At 33.1% G+C, this 25169-nt stretch overlaps 1 protein-coding gene across 14 annotated transcripts in view; it reads left to right on the forward strand.

Moving 5' to 3' along the window:
• Positions 1 to 25169, forward strand: part of RALGAPA1 (Ral GTPase activating protein catalytic subunit alpha 1) — a 214538-nt gene that overhangs the window by 95245 nt on the left and 94124 nt on the right. For all 14 annotated transcript variants that reach the window (XR_013993430.1, XR_013993431.1, XR_013993432.1 and 11 more), the window contains 10 exons: positions 462 to 638; positions 5016 to 5168; positions 7782 to 7975; positions 8218 to 8316; positions 9235 to 9390; positions 10795 to 10923; positions 15056 to 15181; positions 18577 to 18635; positions 21489 to 21597; positions 23154 to 23264. Coding sequence is in view for 8 of the 14 variants with exons in the window: in XM_081049576.1 (XP_080905702.1) it covers positions 462 to 638; positions 5016 to 5168; positions 7782 to 7975; positions 8218 to 8316; positions 9235 to 9390; positions 10795 to 10923; positions 15056 to 15181; positions 18577 to 18635; positions 21489 to 21597; positions 23154 to 23264 (1313 nt within the window). In the remaining 6 variants the exon portion in view is untranslated. The remainder of the gene's footprint in view (positions 1 to 461; positions 639 to 5015; positions 5169 to 7781; positions 7976 to 8217; positions 8317 to 9234; positions 9391 to 10794; positions 10924 to 15055; positions 15182 to 18576; positions 18636 to 21488; positions 21598 to 23153; positions 23265 to 25169) is intronic.

Here is a 25169-nt window from a genome sequence, read left to right on the forward strand (position 1 = left end):
AAGTGTGTGAAGGGCTGGGGAGATACATTGGAGAATTACCCTTTTGGATTATATACTATGATCTCAGACTAGGAATCCTATTTAAAAGAAAAATGATTTTTACCATCCATATATGTGCCATTTTTGTTATTTTTAACTGTACTAGAAATTATAAAATACTTGAAAAGCAGTAAGTGTACTGCTGGTTATCAGAAAACTTGGGTAAGAATAGTGATGATATATGTCGGGCTGTCTTTTATCATTATTTTTGTTAACAAAGTATGAGAACCTTTAAAAATTTGTTTCTAATTATAAACTTCAAAGTATTAACATTATTTACTCTTGCCCGAGTGGTACGTAAATATAATAGATTTAGGGGGAATGTTAATGTTTAATCATTTTGATGAAGTAGTTGTGTCTCTTTTGTAAATGTTTTTGTTTTTTGATTTGGACTTATATACTAGCATTTCTTCTTCCTATAGATTTTGGCTTTGGAGCTGATACTGGGATTGTATCCTCTACTGATGTGGATTCAGGTTCTGGCCATCATCAGAGTGCTGAAGAACAAGAAGTAGATAGTCTAACCACGCTTCACGTAGATTCTGAGACAAACAGTCTTAATCAACAAGCTTTCTCTGCTGAAGTTGCAACGGTTACTGGTAAAGTTACTCAAGAGAATGTATTTCTTTTGTTTCTTTCTCTATGTAGCTTCTTCTTTATATCCTTAGTTATAGGATTTCCTTTCAACTAGTCTTCAGCTAGTCTTCAGGTTCACTTTTCCATGACTTACTTGTACTTTTGATGTAGTCATAGGCGGAGGCAAGCACAGCACCTATCTACCCCACCATCTTGACCTGAACCTTGGGAATGTATTCCTTAAATGCATTTAAAGTAAAGAAGTACTGTACTGTATCTTTTTCATTGTCTTTCAGAGTCAGCCTGGATATTTATAGATTTCTTTGGCAAAGTATTTATTATAGAAAATGTAAAGCCACGCTGCCATTTTTCAATATACTGATATTCTGTGTTTATACAGTAAATTATCCTTTTCAACAATATTTTACATGTGATCAAACCCAGTGATAATAAGTGGGGTCCAAGAAATATAATCGTGAAATGCAGGGTCACATTATTCCATGGTCAGTGCAGTGGCCACAGGGAGCCCGAACAACTAGAGGCCCATACTTCAGGGGTTCCACTGTATGGTCCACATTCACTCTGGTTTCCACTACAGTTTAATGCCCTTTGGTGGGTGATTTTCCTTTCCAGTTTAAATATCAATAGGGTGTTTTTTGCGTCCTGTGGTTGGCTGGAACTTGTACAACTGGAACAGGGATTTTTGCATGTCTGAATTTGGTAAATTTCCTCAGCCAAATCATAGTGAAATGCTCATAGGCAGGAACTCATCCTTTGTGTTCACAGACTATGTCTTCCACATCTTTTCTGTCAGGACAAGTAAAAACTTCAGCCTGCCTGATTGCTGAATGTGAGATAGAAGTCAGTGGGTTAGATTGACAGTCCTATTATTACAGATTTTAAATTACTCAAAGAAAAATATCTGAGAAAATTCCTGTTTTGTAATAAATAATTTTTACTGTAGTTATCCTTAAAAATAAGTGTAAATGAAAAGAGTCTCAACATTTCTAGTAATTAGGAAATGTAATTAAAAACCACGAGGCACCACTACACACATAATAAACACAGCTCATGTTAGAAACACTGACAATATCAAGTGTTGAAGAGAGTTGGAACAACTGCATTGATCATACATTACGAGTGGGAATGCAAAATAGTAGAACCACTCTAAAAATATGGCAGTATTTTTTAAAATTCAACATACATTTACTATACGACCATTCCTAGATATGTACCTCAGACAGTTTTACACAAAAGGTCATGGCAGCATTAGTCACAATAGCTAAAAATTGAAAACAACTCAAATGTCCATCAATCAGTGAACAGATGATCAAATTGTGATATATTCATTCGTTGAATATTCATTGGATTGGTACTCAGTGAAAAAAGAATTAAATGTTAATATATGCAAATCCATAGCTGACTCTCAAAAACATGCTAAATGAGAGAAGTCAAATACAAAGACTACATACCATATAGGAAATTCTAGATCTGTGATTACTTGGGGTTGGGGATCAGAAGAGAGGGTCAAATGGAAATGTGCATAAGAAAACTTTTAATGGTGATGAACTATTATATATTTTGATTGTGTTGTTAATTACAGGACTATGTACAATTGCCAAATTCATATAACTATACACTTAAAATGAGAGAATTAAAAACTGTAGGGTTTTATGTTCTGTTGTGACACAAATTTTAATCCTATCAAAATTCTAAATTTTTGGACAGTGCAGAGAGATTTCTGAACCTTAAAAAGAGTGGAATTTCAAAGTAGAAATAATAAAATGCCTGAGAAGTTTTCCCACTAGTTTAGAGATCCACTGTATAACATAACCCTTCCAAGCCCATGAATGAAAAGTATTCCACCATATATGTCTCTGTGTTAATCTGAAGACCAGCAATTCTTTTGAAGGAAGAGTTTCTAAATATTATGCTCTCAGTGAACTAGAGGTGTTTCCTATATAAGCCATGTTCTAGTTTTCTTTAAGCTATTAATCAGACTGTTGTGTTTTTCAAAAATTATAATATGTAAAGATGCATGACCACACATTTTCTTCCTTATTTCCCTTTAGTCATCAGAGTTTCACACAAAAGTTCTGAAAATAAAACTTGATGTGTATAGAGAACTTGTTTTAGGACTTTTGCTTCAATATGATTTTTGGATAATACAACCTCTAAGAGTTTTTCATGTTTATGTAACCTATATTTACTATACATAGTGACTGTTTCTAGAACTTTACTAGGAAGTTTTATTAGGAATTCTAAGTTTAATCAGTGCTATTAGTAATAGTGTTTGTCTAAGGGGTGTTAGTCTAAGAAGCAATTGATTTCTGTTTAAAAGACATAAAATTCAGCAAAGGGTACAACTCCTTATATTCAATATACAAGTTATTCAATACAGTATTTTCTGAAGGTGAAGTTTGCATATATTAATCACTCTATTAACTTTAAGAATAATGGTATACTATCAAAGGATTTTCATCGTCCTGAAATCTTCTATTTTTCTATAGTTTTTTTCAAAAACTATGAAAGAAATCTTAGACAGGCGATAAGAACAAAAATTAAATAGCCTGTTTTCAAAGCATGACTATGTTTATAGCAATACTTTACTTAAAAAAAAATTCTTTAAGAGGAAAATGCCTGTAAGTCAGCCATTATATATTGTTATTAATAAAATTAAAGGCAGTAATAATTCTCTAATAGCTAATGTTAATAAAAAATTAATCTCAGTTCTTAAAAAGGAATCAGATTTTTATGCATGAAGAGAATACATGGAGAAAAGAGAATAGATTTGTATTGCACAACATTAGACTAAAAGACTGATGATTTTTTTTTGTCACGTGAAGTTTTTAATAAATATTAAGGAGATTGTTTTCATTATGCCCTCAGCAGTTTGTGTATGTATTAAGGTATAGAATCCTTAAGTTTCTGTAACTGTCCTTTACCATGATTTCGTGCCATATGAATTTACACAAACTCTCAAATGAAAGATGGGAAACTTAACCTCCTACTATGTAGCATAATTGAGCCCAGATGGACTCATACAATTATCATTCAGTAAGGCATTTGTATGATAGCTCTATATGTACTTTTTAAGGCATTTATGGTGTTATGTTTTAAAATTATATAAATAATATGGGAAGACACATTTGTGGGATTAAAATAATACAAGTAATGTATTTAACTTACTCGGTTTTTGCTTTACTGTATAGAAAGATGTAACAAAGGTAGAGTTTTATGATCATTGGGTCCAGAATATTAATAGTTCTCTGCTGGAAAGAAGCTTAAAAATAAAACGAAAAGACCTGATACTTTAACTGCTTGCTTGGTACTAGCAGCACTCCACTACAACCACCACCAATTGTTCAATGCAATATTAATTTATACTGTACCTAATTTAAAATAACAAGAATGCCTGCCACGTACCAGCAATTTACCAGCAATTACCAGTGCTAGGCACTGGCAATACTAGAATATATAACATAGATCAAGCCCTGTTCTTACAGAGGATATGTGCTACTGAAAACTAAAACAGGCAGTTTCAAGTCAGTATGATCGGTGGTATAATGGGGAAATATGAGGACTTAACAGCAGAGACTCCTTATTCACGCTGGACAGGTCAGCGTTAGGCTTCTTGGGAAGCAGTGTCTAAGCTGAGACCTAAAAAATAAATAGAAGTTAACCAGACCTGAAAGAAGAGGATTAGGACACCACGTAAAGGAAAAACATTGGAAAAGGCCAGAGGTATAATACGTTCTGACAAATATCAGTAGTTTACTTTCTATGGCTAGAATTTAAAAGATCGTGTATCAGTAAGAAAGTTGCAGAAAGACTGGGAAACCACACTAAGAAGTTTAGGCTTATGCTGAGGCCACGAAAGAGCCATAATTTTAAATGAGGGAGTGATGTGATTAGATTAGATTTTTAGATCTTTTTGCTGCCTTATGGAGAATGGTTTGGGAGGAAGGAATCATGGGGAGAGGTTGTCCAAAGGCTAGGACCACCATGGACCACTGTAATTCAGGCTAGCAATGATAATAGCATATAGAGCTGCAATGAGCAAGTACTTCTCTTGACTTGCCCCAAGTTTGAAGAAAATGAAATATCAAAATAGCAGTGGGTACCAGAGTTTCTATAGTTGGACCAGGAATGGGAATAGAGATTCTTGCTCTCACTGATGGCTCCTATCAACTGGTGTGTCCGGTTCTGATTCCATACTAGTCCCACAGTAGACATGAGATGAGACCCCTAAAATACAAAGTCTCATGTAATATTAAGAGTTTATCTCTTTGGTCAATTTATAACCTTTTTCATCTTTTGATGTTTTTAATTTCTGTTTTATTGGGACTTTAAGCATTACATCTTACCTCTGTGGTAACTTTATGAAATTATATTTACAGGGTCTGAAAGTGCTTCTCCAGTTCATTCAGCTCTGGGATCCAGGTCACAAACACCCTCTCCTTCCACACTGAATATAGATCATATGGAACAGAAAGATCTACAGCTCGATGAGAAGCTCCACCATTCTGTTCTTCAGACGCCCGATGACCTAGGCAATATTTGGAAATTAGATATTTGCCATTTCTCCTTTCAGAGCATAAGTGTCAGATCTTAAAATAAAGCATCTTACATTTCTGGGAGATTCTGTATTATATACATATTTATTATGTATTATTTTAAGACGCCCGATGACCAAGGCGATATTTGGAAATTAGATATTTGCCATTTCTCCTTTCAGAGCATAAATGTCAGATCTTAAAACAAAGTATCTTACACTTCTGGGAGATTATGTATTAAAAGTCATTGTTGGACTTTTCTAAATCTTTTGGAAATTTGTTATTATAACATTTTTCCTTGCTCTTAAGATATTTATACTCTGATTTGCAGCACATTTACTCTGATCAAAGGAAGAAATTTAAAGCCATATAGTTTTATTATAATTGATTACAGTCCTAGCGTTAGTGATTGCATTAATTTTGTGTGTTGTATTTTCATTGATACAGTACCATTCATTTCCTAGAGGAGGAAATACATAATTTGGTATTATTATTCTTGATGTTGCATCTAAAGAACCTGCTGACTCACAGGAGAAAGTGGTAGCATTATCATTTGCTAACCAAGCTTTCAATGAAATAATTGATTAAATCAATTTTTTATTGATTTTGATTCTGCAAGTATATCAACTAAATTTAATTAAAAAGTGGGCTGTCTAAATTAAGCATTTTTATTTTTAAGTAAATGTTAAAAAGTGACTAGGAAACCTTAGAAACTACAAATTTTTAAAAAGTTATTTTTGCTAAGTCCTACATGATGTAGTAAGCATCAGGATAAAAAGTCATTTTGTAAATATGCCAAAAACTTTGGTCAAGGACATAGTTGATGAGACATTTACAATGAATAATATGAAATGCCAGTTTTCATGGTAATGCAGCACATTTACTCTGACCAAAGGAAGAAATTTAAAGCCATATAATTTCTGGCCTTTTCTTTTTTAAGGTACTCGTTCTCTTAATATGCAATTATTTTGCAATTACATAGCCCTAATTTTTTGGTTTATGGGTTGTTTCTAACCTTTTCTTTCCTCCTTTGGTCTGCAATTTTTTGTTTGTTTTCAGTTTTCTTCATGACATTTGGGAAAATTTTTAAACTTTTAGAAAAGTTGCAAGACTAGTAGCAAGACTAGTAAAATGAATACTCATAGATCTTTCAGATAAATTCACAAGTTGTTAGTATTTTGCCACTTAATCTCTTTATATCTACATATACACGTGCAAAAAATAACTCACCGTCCTTTTTTTTTTTTTTTGGTATTTTTTTGCAGAGCCATTTAAGAGTGAATTGCAAATATCAGACCCTCCACACCTAAACACTTCAGCAAGAATGTTCTAAGAATAAGTACATTTCCTGCATGACCACAATATAATGGCCACATTCAGGATATTTAACATTGATACATCACTGCAATTTAAGTCCATAAATTTCCTCAGTTGTTCAAATAATATCCTTTCTGGCTGTCTCACACCAGCCCAGTCCAAGATTTAACAAAAAAATCACACGTTGTTACTTACTTGCTTTGAAATCATTTAAATTGTGTTAGCTTTACTTTGAGAAGGATAAGTTAGACGAAGTAGTTAATTTATCGCTATATAATGAAGGGTATGTAGAGAAGCGAGATGTTAACAGTAATGGCTAAAACGTCAGGTTTCTTTTTGTTTTTTTTTAGTGGGCTTATACCAGAAGTCTATTTTTTATTGTTGTCAAAGACTAGAAAGTTTTTAGTAATATAATCAGTTGTTGAATACTTCACATGGAAAGAGAAATGAGGTAAACATTAAGAGTAAAGGATATACGTATACTAAGAACAAACTTGTAAATTATCAGTACATTGAGATTTTATCAAGCAGGAAAAATCTACTGATTTTCTAACAATTTTGCCTTTTCCACTATGTACATTGAATAAAGTAATGGACATTTTGTTTTTCTTCTTAAGCTATAATGATATCCAGCTAAATTATCTGTTTTACAGATAAAGAAATATAGCCTTAATGAGGTTATCAAATAACTTGTACATCACATAATTAGTGACAGAAATGACACTAGCACCCAAGGTTACCTATATGTCTTACATATAATCTTGCCAATATTAATAAAAATATAATTATGGAAATTACATATTGTTTAAATTTTAGTAAAAATGTATATTTTTCTATGTCATTGTGATGTCCCTTTTAATGCTAGGTCTGACATAACTGTGGAATATATTTCTTTGGAAGTTTTAACTACAAAGAAACAGGCTTATGAAAACTTCCTACAGGATCTGCCTTCAGCCTGAGATTTACATGATAGAAACTGAAGTGGTTATTAGACAGAGTATGTAGTTATAAATATAATCTTTATATAAAAATTACATTTCTGCATCTACATCATTTCCTCCTTAGGTAAATCTAGACAGAAGCATTATTGAATAAGTAATTATTGCCAAAATGAGGAATTATAAACTGGTGATGATGTTTTGACCTTATCAAAAAAAAGAAAAAGAAGCTGTTGCATATGGACATTTCTTTTATTCACTTTTATAGACATTTAAGATTGTTAATTCAACTCTTGTATTTTTTTATCAATTCTCCAGAAAAAAATTACTGACATTTTTGTATTGTTTTCCATAGAAATCAGTGAATTTCCATCTGAATGCTGTAGTGTGATGGCAGGGGGTACTCTCACAGGATGGCATGCTGATGTTGCTACTGTAATGTGGCGAAGAATGCTAGGCATTTTGGGAGATGTCAACACTATTATGGATCCCGAAATACATGCTCAAGTGTTTGATTACCTCTGTGAACTTTGGCAGAATTTAGCTAAGGTAAAAAAGAGAAGATACAAGGGAAGAAGGAGAGTAAAATGGAGTATTAAGAAGTAGAAGCCCTAAATAACTTGTCACCTCCCCACCCTCTTATAAACTGGTGCCTACCGTGGTGAAGTCACTTAACCATGATTAAGTATGTAGTTAGTGGTAGATACTGGATTTGATCTCAAGCATAAGGTAAAACAAATTGGGAGAGAACACTTTTCATAGGTTTGTTGTGTTTTATTTGAAAATTACAGATTAGAGATAACCTCGGCATTTCAACTGATAACCTGACCTCCCCTTCTCCACCAGTTTTGATTCCTCCACTGAGAATTCTTACACCTTGGCTTTTCAAGGTAAGCTTAATATATAAATTATTAATTTAAAAGTTTCTCATAGAAAACAAGTATGTGGTCAGTCTTAAACATTTGGTAGATACTTGAGCTGTTGTATAGTCTTCTAGAGCACTTAATTTTTAGTCATTAGGAGTTATATAAAGAGGAGAGTGGGCATAGCAAAATTATTATACAGGATGTATCGTTTTTGTTTTTATAAAAAATTATTTTTTATTGTTGTTAGGTGAAATAGAAGCCTGAATTTGTGTCACAATATGTATGTACTTTAAATATGTACTTCTTTTAAGAATCATTTGATAAGTTTGGTACATTTTCCTAAGTGAAACAGTGTATGTTTATTCATACCTACCGTGTTTTCCCGAAAATAAGACCTAGCCAGACCATCAGCTCTAATGCGTCTTTTGGAGCAAAAATTAATATAAGATTGGGGGCCGGCCCGGTGGCGCAGGCGGTTAGAGCTCCGTGCTCCTAACTCCGAAGGCTGCGGGTTCGATTCCCACATGGGCCAGTGGGCTCTCAACAAAAAAATAAATAAAAAATAAAAAAGCCAATAGTTTCTTAAAAAAAAAAAAAAAAAAAAAAATCAAAAAGTTTAAAAAAAAAAAAAAATTAATATAAGATCCAGTCTTATTTTACTATAATATTTTACTAATAAGATATATATTATAATAAATATAAGACCTTATAATAAAATAAGACCGAGTCTTATATTAATTTTTGCTCCAAAAGATGCATTAGAGCTGATCATGTCATTTTAAAGATAATAGTTTCAGTGATCCTGATATTTAGTTCAGTAAAGAAACTGGGCGAACGTAGAAATACATTAAAACAAATATATTGCTTGCTATATTCAAATGGTTAAGTATTTAATAAATAGTATTTGTTTTGAGCATTAAAACCAACACCTTTTAATTGTAGGCAACCATGTTGACTGATAAATATAAACAAGGTAAATTACATGCTTATAAACTTATTTGTAATACAATGAAAAGAAGACAAGATGTTTCTCCAAATAGAGATTTTCTAACACATTTCTACAATATAATGCATTGTGGATTACTTCATATCGATCAGGTAAATATATACACTTTCATATCGATCAGGTAAATATATACAAGTTGTTTTATAAGTTTAATTCTTGATTCTGTTTAACTCGTGACATTTAAGGTCTAGAATTAAAAATGTTCCCTTTTGTAGTGGTTTATTTACAGATTTTTTTCCATTTTATGATGTCATTTGTTTTTGAAACGTGGGTGACAAACAAGCTATTGTTTTTAGGGGATTGACTTGGTTATTAAATACATTGTTCCTGTAATGTTATACCAACTAGTTCACTTTTTGAAGAGATCAAACTATCCTTTGCTTAGGTTGACAGCATCTTCTTTTAATGTCCTAATGTACTTATTAGATGTTTCGTAATTGTTACTTGATAACTGGCCCTTGAGACACATAGATTCACTCATCTCATGCATCAGTCAGAGGTTTTTTCCCACTCAAAGAGTTAGCACATCACATTTTCTTATTACGATAGATTGTATGATGACAGTGATGAGTATATTAACTTGGTGTTTTTATCAGGCACTATCATTGCATTATATAGTCATAATTATGACTCTAGAATATTACTTCAGGGGTCTTGATCCTGGCCGTAAAACTGAAAAGTGTGGGAGATTGCAAATCAAAGTAATGTAAACATTTTTATTGGTTAAATTTCATTTTTAGTTCATTTAGAAAACATTAAATTAATATTAAATTATATGTAAATTAATATATAAAATATAAATTAATAAGATGATAATTATCTTTTTCTGAAAAATGAAAAAACTTCTTACGTTATTTAGAAATAATTACAATGTTCTACCATATAAACATGTCTCAGATAAAATGACACTCTTAATTATTGGAAAAAGACACACAGCTTTCATTTAAGATAAAACAGGTTGAGTAATACAACCTAATATACTGCATTCTCATGGTAAATCCCAAAGGCAAAGTGAGTGAATAACCAGATTAAGAATATTCCCTCAAAAATGTCTATGTCTAGATTTCTGAGGCTAGATATCTATCATCAAAGGATTTCAATTTATCTAAAAAAAAGAGAATCTCTCCAGTTACCACGTAACAGGTCATCCAACTTCAGAGATCAGAGTTAACACATGGAAGCAAACAGGTAGCAGGAAAAACTACTCTGAAGGTCAGTTTTACAACACGTGGGCCTTGTATTTTTAACCCTCTGAAGCAAAGAGCCTTATAACTTATTCTCTAGTGTGAAAAAAATGCTATATTGGTGTCAGTTAAACAAATGTTTTAACTTTGACAGAACATAATACTAAGCATGGATTATTTGGAAGATCAGCCAGCATATAGTAATTACTTGTTTCATTATTTCATGTGATAACTGTTTTTAAGGATATTGATTAGCTGATACCCAAGATTACATTTGTGATATTCTTTCCCCCTTCTTTCCTTATTCCTAAGGATATTGTCAATACAATCATCAAACACTGCTCACCTCAGTTTTTTTCACTTGGTTTGCCTGGTGCCACAATGCTTATTATGGATTTTATTGTAGCAGCTGGCAGAGTGGCTTCTTCAGCTTTTCTCAATGTAAGTTTTCATTTCCTGTTCTTCATAATATAACAAACTGTAGTTAGCCAGAACTCAACTAACAAAGCAACAAAGGATAAAAATATTATATGACAATCTGATCTTCAGGAAAATTTATAGTTTAATTGGAATTGATTGCTTCTCTCATTAAAAAAAAAGTGAACGAGAAATTCTGAAGTGTAAGAAAGTACTAAAATTAGTTGATGAATTGACCCCAGGAACTATAGAAATGGACTAAGTTTGATAAGCAAAATAAAATTTTAAGTTGAGGAAATCTAAGGAAATGAAGGGAAGAAAGTAAAAGAAGAGCAATGGGCTATAGCAAAAGAAAAGAAACAGAGAAGGATAACTCAGAAATATGCTCTAGGAGTATACTCTAAATTCTAAAACAGCATGTGAGAATTTTTCGTACAGCTATGGAGCTGTGAGACAGTGCCAAGTAACTCAGTACAATTGAAACATGTTCATATGTAAATGGTAGTGATGAACTAAAGAGAAAGGCAGTAACTGTGTTTATAGTGCTGAAGAGATTAGATTTCATCCTAAGGAAAGAATGAATAACCGTTGAAGGATTTTAGGCAAGGGGTGACATGATCAAATGTATAGTTTAGAAAGATCACTCATGAGCAAAGTATAAATGAGAAATAACAATTAACTGAAAGCCTACTAGAAAAAGCTTTGGGAGAGAAAAACCAGTAATACTTGACTAGCACTTTATAACTTGCAAAACAGTTTAATATACATATTTTCATTTATAAGCTGCAAAAGACCAACAGTGAATGAGGAGGAGTTCTATTTGGGGCATAGTAAGCTGCCTGTTAAACAGACATCCATGAGGAGGTGTCAGGAGGGCCACTGCATGTGTAAGTCAGGAGCTCAAAGGAGATGTCAGGACTGAAAATGAAAAGCTGGGAGACGTTGGTTTATAGATGTATTGAAAGATATGAAACTGGATGCAATCACGTAGAGGAAATGTGCAAATAAGAGAAGAATAATTCGTTACTAATCCCATTTCTCCAGTTCCCTGAGAAAATGATCATGTCTTACTCATCTCGTATCTCCAGGACCTAGCCCAGCATCAGACTTACAGGTGTTTATTAATCGAATGTTTTTATTCAGCACCTAGTATGTGTTAAACATGGTGCTAAGCCCTTTTATGGTTATTAAACTTTTCTTTCCCCTTGTACACAAAGTGTTCCTTTGAGTGGAATACAGAAGCATATAGAATAAATGCGATCAAGCAACATACAGTCTTCTGCTCGTACAATATGGAAGTATATCAACAACTATAGAATATAGGACAACAAATAGATAGCAATAAGAAGAGCTTAGCATAGTAGTTAAAAGCATGGAGTCTAGAGTTAGTCTGCCTGGGTTCAAATCCCAGCTCTGCGACTTACTAGCTGTGAGACGTTGTGCAACTTACTCCTTTAATTTCTCTTTCTCAGTTTCTTCTAGAAGATAACCTTCCTAATAGAGTTATTTTATAAGGATTAAATTAATATTTAATGATTAATGTTTGTAATGTGGTTGGAACATGATATGACACGTATGTGCAATATGAGAGTTTGTTAAATAAAATAAAATAATTTGGCAATTCAGACAAAGAAGAGATCTTACTTGATTAGGGATATTATAGACATTAAGGATGTTTCATGGAAAAGATACTTGAATACGTCCTTGAAAGATTAGTAGTATTTTTATAATGGAGATGAGGGATGGTATTCCAGGCAGAAGAAAACAGACATAAGTAAGCTGTGTTCAAGGAATGACAATCCATTTTGTTGAAAAGCTAGTTAATCTGACTAAAGAGTAGTAGAAAGAACAGAACCGTATTTTAGATCCAGCTACCCAAAATGTGGTCTGCACACCAGAAACATTTGGCATGTTCTGGGTGCTTGTTAGAAATGCAGAATTTCAGACCCCATCCCAGACCTACTGAAACAGAATGTACATTTTAACTACTACATCATAAGTGATTGATACAGACATTAAAGATTAGGAAGCACTGCTTTAGACTACATCTTGGAAGGTCTTGAATGCCAGGATTATAATGCTGTATTAAACAGTTAAATTTTTTAAAGTAGTAGGAGAGATGATTGAATATGTGCTTTGGGAGTATTAAATAAATATTACTCAAAGAGTAGATTAAATGGAAGACAAACTAAAGATGGTAAACAATTTACAAGGCTATTATCGTATTATCAGTATACACAGATTATCAATCTTTTGAATACTGGAAAAGATTTAGAGAACTCAGAAGGTACTGATACATGAACTGATGTCATTTTTTATCCACTATGAAAACTGTTACGGTTCAGTGGGCCAATTATTCCAGATGACCAGTCAGTGTATTTCCTGCAGCCTTTTTTCAAGGTTGTGCAAGAAAATTAAGCCCTAAGTTTCTTAGACATCCATTTTATGTAGCTGCACTTCCCTCCTGCGCATTTACCGTGTTTCCCTGAAAATAAGACCTAGCCAGACAATTAGCTCTAATCTTTTGGAGCAAAAATTAATATAAGATCCAGTCTTATTTTACTGTTATATAAGATCCGGTCTTATAAAATATGTATGATATGATATGATATATGATATAATATAATACCAGGTCTTATATTAACTTTTGCTTCAAAAGATGCAATACAGCTGATTGTCCGGCTGGGTCTTATTTTCAGGGAAACAGGAAATTAGTTACATAACATCGTTGGAAAATTTAGAAAATTGTCATTTTCTGTTTTATGTGGTTCATATGAGGAACACCTGTTGAGAAAGGCTGCTTAGGAAGTCAAATAACTGCAGAAATCAAACCTGATACCCACATCTGCATTACAAGGATAGTCTTTTCCTGTGGATGATGTTGGCGATACACAGTCTCAGTCTTGCTTTTAGATTTCCATTTTAGATCCCACACATACCATCTTCTCTCGGTTAATCACCCCCACCCCACCCCCTGCCAGGTAGATTACAAAATAATTGATTAGTTTTTGCTTTGCTTAATTACAATAACATTCCAGGTCTGCCCCCATTATATCCATATACCTGAACATTTCCAGTTACCTTATTATCCACCTTTAAAGAAAAACCCTTAGGTAATCTCTTTCATTAAGTATTGTTTTTTTATCAATTTCATTTGTATAGGATAACTTACTTTAAATTGGGATGGTGGCTACGAGCTTACCCTGCCCCTTTATGCTGCTGCCTTGTATCTGTAAATCTAGATTATGTTTTAAATCCAGAAACAAGTTGTTTTGTTGAACATAATAATAAAGTACTACTCCATTGCCTCTATTAATATATGGAAATTCTTTGGAAGATAGGTGCTTGATTTATGTGAATAGAAGTATTATATTTCTAATAGATCGTTTTAGTATTTTTGTTAGGCATTATTAAACATATAAATCAATTTGTAGGTATCTTAGTAAATATACCAATATGTTAGGTGATATCGGTGTTTAGTAGACAAGTAAGAACTCAGCAGAAAAAGAAATGTTCAGTGCTGATACTTTAGAAATGGCTTAATACATCTAAGGAGGAAAGATGGAAAGTTACCTTCATCTGCAGTCCACGCATAAATTATAATTTGGCTTTTAGGAAGGAGTATAGGGAATGCTTTTCTCATATGCATAGTATCATAAAAACCACCTAGACTAGTGCCTGTTTCTTGAAGATACAGTTAACATTTCATCCTTAGTTATTTTATTCATTCATTCATTCATAGATAGTAACAAATATAATCTAGTGACATTGAGCCATCTGCTCATTAGAATGATGTTATGATGTGTGAGTTCTCTTTAAAATGAATGTATTTATATTTTCCCTCAAAATTAAGGTAATTTTATGTTGTTAGTTAAGCTATATTCCTATTTATAGTCTTATTAAACTGTGGCTGGTTTCTGCTTAGTGGCAGCTTGTAAGGGAAAGCTCTGCTCTTTGTTGCATTTATTGAGACTAACAGTAGTTTACATGTAAAATGTAGATGAAAACCTGAATCCTTTTGTGTTTCCCCTTTTCTTTTTGAATTTTGTCTTATTTGCTCACTTCCCTGTATAATATGGTTAGGTGGTAAAGTAAAATTTCTGATAATTTAATGACATAAATACCTTTTAAAGATTTTTAAAATCTGGATACATAGGCACCACGAGTGGAAGCCCAAGTTCTTCTGGGGTCTTTGGTTTGCTTTCCCAACTTATACTGTGAACTGCCTGCTCTGCATCCCAACATTCCGGACATTGCTGTGTCTCAGTTTACAGATGTTAAGGTAAGAATTCAGACGCTAATTTTAAGCATTTAAATGATTGTATAATCGTAATGTATATTCAAGAAAATGTGTATTCTTTCTTTTCTTAGAAATCTACATAATTATTAAAGAACATTAACCAGCCATACCCCCCAGACACAGAGGCCGGAATGTCCGTTAGGCACATAGCCTTTTTTGTGTCTATAACTTCTTTGGAAACATTTTCTTATCATTCCCCTCACATGTCAATCTCTTAGGATTCATTCATTCACTCACTGAATATTTATTGAAACATTCTATGTGCCCGATACTGTGCTACTAATGTAAGGCATCTAAGACTGAGATGGCACTAACCCTACGTATTTGACTCTCCCTCTCCCAATTTCCCAATGTGATGATTCAAACAAATGTAATGGAATATTCTGTTCTGCTACAGGAAACTATGGAATTGGGGTTGGGATCCCATGTAACAAGCATTAACATCTCCTTGAATTTCAGGAGATGGTGCAATTAAACAGTGACTATATAATTTCTGATGGAACTTGACTGATACGAAAAGAGAGAGAGAGAGAGAGAGAGAGAGAGAGAGAGAGAGAGAGAGAGAGAGAGAGAGAATAGTGTCTGATAGGGAGTAGATAAGCTCCTAATAGTTTATAAGCCTTCTTAAAACATTTCAAATGAAAAGTCGTTTTGTGCCTCTGTAGAGGTCAGCCTCTGTTTGAAGGGGAAGGTGTGACATGATCAGCAGCCTTAGTCCTCTGGACTCAGTAGTTCTTAGACCAAAGTGGAGGAAAGTAGTGTTATTGGGTCTCCTAGTTAGGATAAAGGCACTTAGTGTCCTGGACCCGACAGTGTGCCTGGTAGTGAATAATTCCATCACTAACTCAGGTCCTGTCTCTAACTGAATACCCATGTATTCTTAAATTCCCAGGGGTTTAACAGTACCAAGTTGTGCTTGTTACAGTAATTGCCAAATGGTCTCTGTGTTCGATCTGAATTGGTCCCCAGAATTAGAGGGGAGGAGAGAGAGGCATTGTAGCTCCTCAGAAGTCATGCTGAGGATTTTTTTTTTTAAGTTTTACTTTCTCTGAAAGAAGGTTTTTTTAATTCAGTTTTCATCAGGAATACTTTTCATACTACCCTATTTCTCTTTGCAACGTTTATCACCCTTGGAATTACTTGTTCAGTATCTTATATATACTTCAGACAAACTCCACAAGGTTTTATTTACTGTCATTTACTCAAAGCTTAACATGCTCCTTGGCGTGTGGTATATACTCAGAAAACATTTGTTAAACAGGTGAACTTCACTTATACATAAAATTTTATGGGTCAATGTAAATTTACAATGACACTTAATAAAAACTCTGCAAATTGACCTTTGGTCTTTAGGGATATAATAGCTTTGGTTTTTTTCATTTTTCAGAATACCCTGACGGTTAAGGATAGGTAATAGTTTTAATTTGCTTAGGCAATTTTGAGTTTGTTGGGGGTTAGCCTAGCCTAGTTCATACGATCTGCATTTCACAATGGCCTTGTTCTCTATTGGCCATTGTACAGGCAGTAATGGCTGGAATAATTAAAAAAAACAAAATGCACTTTGTGTGTGTGTGTGTGTAGGGGGGGAAGATATCTCCAAAATGAGACCTAATTCTAATAATGACAAAGAAAGCAAAAAACCTAATAAAGTGAAGATTATTCTTAGAAAAATGAATATTTAAGGGCAAAGTTATATGCCATAGTAGTCATATTTAATTTTCAAATTTTTGCTGAAAACAGCTTCCCATGTACTCTAAATTGTGGCCACATAGCCACATGGAACCTGCCTACCATGTTGTTTTTCGGTTCTATGCTTTTAAAATCCATTTCCTTGTACCTGAAGCATCATTACATAGATCTGTTCTCTTCTGGCCTCTCTTAATCACCCCAAACACACATACTCATAGTCCTTGAACTTGAGCGCTTGTCCAAATCTGGTTTACCTAAGACTCCTTTGTGAAGTCTTCTATGACTTATCCAAGTTTAGCTATTTGTTCACATAGAACCTTGTACACATCATCTTGTGTTTTAATTATTTACAAATCTGCGTCCCTCCATGGATTGTAAACTTAAATGCTATGTCTTAATCTACTCTATTTATTCCCAGCACCTAAGACAGAGCCTATTACATAGAAAGCTCTTGAATTTATACAATAGATATCTTTCAAGTACCTATTAATTTCCAGCCATTGGGCTAGCTAAGTTTACAAAGATAAGGTTATTCCTTTTAAGGAGGTTATAACCTATCGCGCTGATAAGTTTGAATGAATGGATGGATGGATGGATGGATGGATGGATGGATGGATGGATGGATGGATGGATGGATGAATGAATGAATGAAGTTTTTAAAAAGAACAGATAGAGTCTTCAAACCTAGTGGCATTCTTGTTCTCTCCTTAGCCACTATAGTGTTTGACCCTGTTGATGTCTGTTCTCCCTAAATCTCTTCAACTTGGACTTACGTTGCACATAAGTCAACATCTATCTATGACTCCTTACTACACTAGTTTTCTTTGTCTGCTTGCTAAACATAAAATCACTGCATGATCTTCTCTGGATAAATTCTCTTTACTCTCCTCTAGAATATTTTATTCATTTACATTATTTTAACTATTATCTAGCTCTTATCCCAAAACTCACACATTATCATGCTTTACAAATTATTGAAGAAGAGTAGGCTTTCTTTCAAATATTACAATATTTCTCAAAGTTTTAAAAAGATATTAATATCTTTCAGCTATTAAATCTACTTTAAGTATCTTATAGTGAGCTTTTTATTATTCTTCTAATCTGGAAAAAATGTATTTTTTTGAACATGCATTTGGTTATAAATTTTAGAAATTGTCCTTGTCTGTTTGGGCTTCTATAACAAAATACCATAGACTGGGTAGCTTATAAATGACAGAAGCTTATTTCTCATGGTTCTGAAGACTCAAAAGTCCAAGATCAAGGCTCCACCATAGTCGCATTCTGGTGGGGGTCCTCTTCCTGGTTCTTAGCCTATACCTTCTCTCTGTGGCCTCACAAAGAGAGCTCTGTGGGGTCACTTTTGTATGTATGATCATTAATCCCATTGATAAAGGTTCCACCCTCATGACCTCATCACCTAATACCATCATCTCAGGGTTAGGATTTCAACATACGAATTTGGGGGGAACAGATACTCAAACCATACCATTGTTTCATTTATTTAGTTAATTTTATGAATAATACTCTATTGAAAGTATGGATGTGAGAACAAAGACTGTTTTATTTCACTGTTGTATCCCTAATACCTGGCATAGTGCCTAGGCCCATAGTATCCATTTATTAAATATTTATTCAATCAATGAATGAAATCTTAGTCATTGCTACTAACTATTTCCCCCTTATTTTAGGAACTTATAATCAAAACTGTATTAAGCTCAGCAAGAGATGAGCCTTCTGGTCCTGCACGGTAGGTCAAATATTCTTAAGATTTGATATAACTATTCTGTGTTAGCAGTATTATTTTACATGTGGAATTATTTAGCAGTCCAGATTATTTCAGATTCACAAAAGCTTTTCTGAATTGCAAATTTAAATTACTTAAATGATTAGATACTTTTTTTCGTGATTTAAATATAAACCTTTTATTAAAAAAAATAAAATCTTAGTCACCCTTTTCACTCTCTTTACTCTCTGTATCTACAATGATTTCTTCTAATTTTATTTTAAGTATATTTTAATTTTCCTTCAGATTATATTTGTCACTGTCTCTTGCGTAGTACCTTGAAATGTAGTGGAAGTTACCCAATGGATGTTTCTCAATTGAATTAAAATAAAATTTTTATTGTAGATAAGTAATATAGCTAAGAAAATAGTATATGTTAATATTTATAAATATTTGATCAGGATATTTAAAAATAGAATATAAGTAATAAGATTTTAAAATGTTTTCCTTTTTAAATGTCTTATTCAGAAATGAGAACTGTTGCATTTTCTGTTTTACTAAACCTTTCCCCAAAAGGTTGAGATTTAAATCAACCATTTACCAATAAAACACCCTGTTTCTTCTTTTCCCCAAAATATCATTGATTCATATTTTCTATTTCCTGAAGCTAATTCTAATAGTATGTCATTAGCTTCAATAATAGTCTGTGCTACTACTCCTCTGACCTTCATCTCTGCAAAGCTTCCTCTTTTCCAATCATCTACCCATTTTTTGACCCAAGGTTCATTAAAGTACAGATCATGGCTTTGACCATTTGGATTCTGATTCTAACTTAAACCTCTTCTTTTCACAGCAACTGAAAGTAATGTAAAATGAGCAGTTTGCTTAAATGAGACATAGCTCCAGTTTTTTTCTTTTCCAGTATTCCATATTTTCATTTCTGGTAGTTCTACCCTCAGATTTGATGATTTTCAATATCTCTCTAGCATTTTTTATGTTAATGATGGCAGCCTTTTAAGTTCACAAGGATTTTCCTATAATACTGTATTCCTCATCACAATTCTAAGAAATTAATGGAATCATCATTATTCTTCCAATTTTGCTAGCCAGAAACTGATCACTTAGAAAGCTAACATTTATTAAGTCCTTTCTATGTGCCAGACATTGTTCTAAACACTTCATTACCTCATTTAATCTTTGCAACAATTCTAGGAGATGAGTGCAATTACTAATCTCCTTTTGATAGGAGCCCAGAGTATTTAAATAATCTGCCCTATCGCCCAGAAAGGTCAGAGCTATGATTAAAACCCTGGCAGTTTGTCTTCAGAGCTTTGTTAGATGCACGAATAATAAGTGGCCAAACTAGATTTGAACCTACAGCTTCAGATTCTAGATTTTCTGCCTTATTTTTATTTTTATTTTTATTTTTTTTAACTACATTGCCTCTCAAGTAAAGAGTATTGAAGCCTAAAACATAGCTTTCCAGAAGTAGATTTGGGAGTCATTAACACGGTAGCTTAATAGTATTAAGCGTATGGGAAAATCCCAGAAGTTGAACGTAAGCATTTGCTAAATGTGTTTTCTATACCTTTCAGGAATGTGAGGTCTTAGAAGCTAATACCCCAAAATCCGACCAGGAGCTGAGAGTTGAGATACCGGGGATGATCCAGATTATTTTGATATCATGAGGAATGTAGGAAACTACACACACACACACACACACACACACACACCCCTTATATCGCTGTTACAAACAAAAAAAAAAATGCTTTGTTCTCCTAGTCTGTGCCTTGACTAAGCCATATCCATGGAGAGCTTTGCTTCATTTTACAGTTTAATATTACTTTAAGATTACAACTCTTTCTACTGCTAACCCTGAAACTTAGTTATTTAGATCTATAAATATTACCTAAGATTTATGAGTAGATAATAATAGGGAAGAAATAAAGCAGTGGACCTCGCTTAGAAGACTGGTCGCTTTGATAGGAGGCAGTTGAGTAGCACTAACACTGTGCTAGACTGAAAAGAAGGGACTTCAGAACTTTGATCCAGTGTGTGCAGGAGGCAAAACATTCTAAACATTTCTGCTTTGTTGAATTGTTCTGAAATTTAACATTCCACTGAAGTTAATTTATGACTATCAGTATCAGAACGTGCCAGGCATACCAGGAGACCAGAAGGAGTGGCCTTTTTATTCTTAGACATATTGTATGCTTTATCAGAAGCTTATACTTGAACACGTGAATTCTTACAGATTCTGATCATCAAATAACTCCCTTCAAGCTGAAACTCAATTGCAGTAGGGAAATGAAGTTTCACAAGGCGTGAGGGAAAAGAACAAAAATTCTACAAGTTCTGTTTCTGTTGGAATCCCTTTATAAAGTATATACATTTTTTATGTTTCCAATTTGTATTAAAAAGAATCTGTAGCTAGCTATGTTAAATTTAAAAGATATGAAAATAGTATTTGACTTATCCCAGCAGCTTCTTGTTTTTGCTTAAGTTTACTTTGCTACTATCAGTTAATAAAATTTTACTTTTTCCTTTTTGAAAGCAGATTGCATATTTGTTTGGGAAGCTTTATGGAAATAATCAATTTATTAATATGGATTTGTTAGATTCTGTGTGTTATTCCTGCCTATGATTTTAGTAGTAAATTGTAATTGAAAATTAGGCTTAGAGTTTTGGGAATGTGCTTCCCTCCCACTTTGTCTTCCTAGGAAGAGCTAATGTACAGAGTAACAAATTGATCACTTAAACAGTGCATGTTCATTCTATGTTGGCTGGTTGTGGGTGTTTTGGTTGTGGTGGTGGTTTCATTTCATTTAAAGGCTCATCCACTTTTATTTGTATCATTGTTGGTTGCCTTTTTTGCAGATGTGTAGCACTTTGCAGTTTAGGTATTTGGATTTGTGAAGAACTAGTCCATGAGTCTCATCATCCTCAAATTAAGGAAGCTCTGAATGTAATTTGTGTTTCCTTAAAGGTAAAAAGAACTGTTTAGTGGAATATATTAAGATAGTATAGAATTATGATTATTTTTCTCCAAATGTTAATTATGTCTTATGCCCTTATAGATTAAAACATTTAATACAGTTTTCATTAATTTATTATTACATTATTTCCTTGATTCTGACTTATGTTAAGAATGGATCTAGTCTTAATTTAGGTTATCTTAGTAATGACCTATTTTATATCAACTTTTTATGTATTTGGCTTTGTCCCTAGCATACATATGGATGACTCCTCTAAAGGAAATCAATTATTTAATAACGTATGTAGGGTTATTTTTTTCTTAATCAGTGTTTCTGTAACCTACTATTTGATCTTTATTACTTCTGAATTCATGAGCTGTTCAACTTTTTGGTTTTATCATTCAAGTTAAATGCCCTCTTTGTGACCAGAATAAGGTTTGTTCAGAAATAATTACCTAATTATTTGGAGAGTCTGAATGAATAAATGGAAATTTTCTGTTTCTGAAAGGATGCGTGATATTTTTATCTTAAGACCTGTAATAGTCCTATCTGTGTAGGACTCTAAACATACAAAGTATAAATATTACTGATTCGACAGGAAATTTATGAATATATACTATGTTTGAGGTGCTTTGTTAGGCAGAGTAAGAGATACCAAAATGAAAAGAATTGTAAATACTAGATTCAGGAGATTGGTACAATGATACGATGGCTGACAAAGATTAAAATAAGAGTAATGAAATATAAAAAGCTGAGAGAACCAAATGAGTGGTGCATATATAAATAAACTGCTGATGGAGTTCAGAGGAAGCAGAGATCACTTTGACTTAGATGCCAGAGAAGACTTTGGAAAGAGGAGACATTTGGTCAGGACTTGAAAAGTGGGTGAGATTTGGTCATAGAGAGATAAACATAAAAAGTTCAACTTTATGCCACTGAGGAGTCATTTAAGAGTTTTAAGCATGAGAATGTCAGCATCAGGTGAATTCTTTAGAAGATTAATTTGGAAGTATTGTATATACTGTGTTTCCCCGAAAATAAGACCTAGCCAGACCATCAGTTCTAATGCGTCTTTTGGAGCAAAAATTAATATAAGACCGGGTCTTATATGATACATAATATAAAACTGGGAATAATATGATATAATACCTGGTCTTATATTAATTTTTGCTCCAAAAGACACATTAGAGCTGATGGTCCGGCTAGGTCTTGTTTTTGGGGAAACACGGTAGTAGATTGGAATGGGGAAAAGATTAATAATAAGATAAGCAATTTAGAGGCTGTTGCAGAAATCCAGGTAAGAGAAAATGGAATAAAACTTTATTTAAAGAGGACAGTCAAACATCATGAAGGAAAAATAAAGTTAATTGTAATTTTGGAATGTGTTATTTTTTTTTATTTTGCAGCTGTGTATTTATCTTCCTAATAATATTTTAATAAATGCATTATAAATATAGAATGAAAAAAGGAAACGTATGAAATTTAAAATTTTTCAGCAGCTAATAATGTATTGATTTATAATAGATTGGAAGGAAAATTTTCATGTGTTTTTTTTCTTTTGTTATAGTTTCCTAATAAAACAGTAGCCCATGTTGCTTGTAACATGCTTCACATGCTGGTTCATTATGTACCTAGACTTCAGATTTACCAACCTGATTCTCCCTTGAAAATTATTCAAGTAAGTACTTTCTCATTTATTTCTTACAATGACCATGTTAAAGATATTTAGATTTGGATACCTTGAAATATAAATTATTTAATAGTTTCATCCAATTTTGCATATTAAGTAATGGCAACCCAGGCTGCTCTTTTGAGATATCAAAGTTCATGAGAGTTCCTTTGTATTTTATTGTTAAAGAGATCATGGTTTTGTTTTTAAATGATACCTGCAACTTCGTAATTGCCATGGTCTATAAATGTATATCCAGCTCCATTCTCTCTCAGGTAAGAACACCAAAATCAGGACATTATTTTAATTCATTCCTCTTTTTTTCTTTTTAGCCAATCATTTATAAAGTTGTTGTTGTTTTTTTAAGTCTAATTCTGTGTCTCCTATATTTTCTGCCATACCAGACATATTTCAGCCCTTCCTTATTTCTTTCTTGATATAGTGTAATAGCCTTCTAACTGGTCTCTTGGCTTCTGAGGGCTTCCCTACCAGATCATCATTCACATGACTCTTATGCCACTTAACCTGAAAAAAAACAAAGCCAAACAAAATCTGAATGGTTTCCTTTGCCTATAAAATAAGACCTAAGTTCTTTAGCTGGGAATCTGAGGCCTTCAGATGAGGACCCAGTCCATCTTCTCAGAATCATGTACATATTCCTTTGAAATACACTGTAGTCTAGGCACCTGAGTCGGCTTACTATCCTCCCCCAATTCCCCGGCTTACTATACCCCCAATTCTTCCCACCTGAAATGCTCTGCTGCTTCTCTCTAACTGTGGCACACCACCACATCTTTCAGTTATTGGTTTAAATACTATCACCTCAAAAAAAATTCTTACCTATTCTCTCTAACCAGAATTAATATTTCTTATCTTCATATTCTTGTAACATTTTTAGGAAAGGTGGTAATTGTTATTTATTAAGCACCTACTATGTACCAGTTACTAATAGCAGTTACCTTTTTGTAAGTTATTTAATTCTAAAAGTCTTTTGAGGTTAACTATTATCTTCTTCCCTCTCCTCCCCTTTAAGATGAGAAGACTGAGGATTTAGTAACTATATAAAGAAAGTCACAAGCTAACAGGGCAGAAACAGTTCAAACCCAATCTGTAAGATTTCAAGTCCAGGTTTTTCCCACTCAACCATGTTGCCAGTCTGTTATAACACTAAATACTGTATTTTGCCATGTATGATACACACTATTTTTGCCCAAATTTGTGAGGGAAAAATAAGGATGTACATGATACATGGGAAGTACTAATTCCGTATCTATATAAATGTTTTTAATTCTTTTATTTATGCTTATGAGTTAAAAGTGTAACTCTAGAAATCAATAACAATATCCGTATACAAAGTAATACCTGTACCCTGGAATACGATAATCGGTTTTGTTGAACTTACAACAAACTTGTAATGACAAAGAGTTCTTGGCTTTCTGTGATGTGTAAATATCGTGAATTTATTATTGGTACATAAAATTTCTTGTACCTTGTATCTGTTCTTGTGTTTTGGAATTATTTGTTATATAAAATTTTTTGTACCATAATATGTTAATAAATAAATGCTAAAATTCCTTTATAATACAAAAAACAAGTACCTAAGCATAAACAAATAAAAATGTGAATTAAAAAATTAAAACGAAGGATTTTTTATTCCCCCTGTAAATTTGGGCCAAAAACATGGGTGCGCGTTATACTCAGGAGTGCATTGTACCCAGCAAAATACGGTATATTATGTACAAATTCTAAGCTCCTTTACCATCAAGGGCATTTTTTTCTGTTTTCTTTTTTTATGTCTAGGGTGACTTTCATGTAGGATCTGTTCAGTAAATATCGGTTGACGTGAATATAGATTAAGAGGTTGGGTTTGAGGGATAGACACACCAAGGTTAAGTCATCTCTCACTATGCCACT

This window comes from Rhinolophus hipposideros, assembly GCF_964194185.1.
Source record: "Rhinolophus hipposideros genome assembly, chromosome: 5".
NCBI lineage: Eukaryota > Metazoa > Chordata > Mammalia > Chiroptera > Rhinolophidae > Rhinolophus > Rhinolophus hipposideros.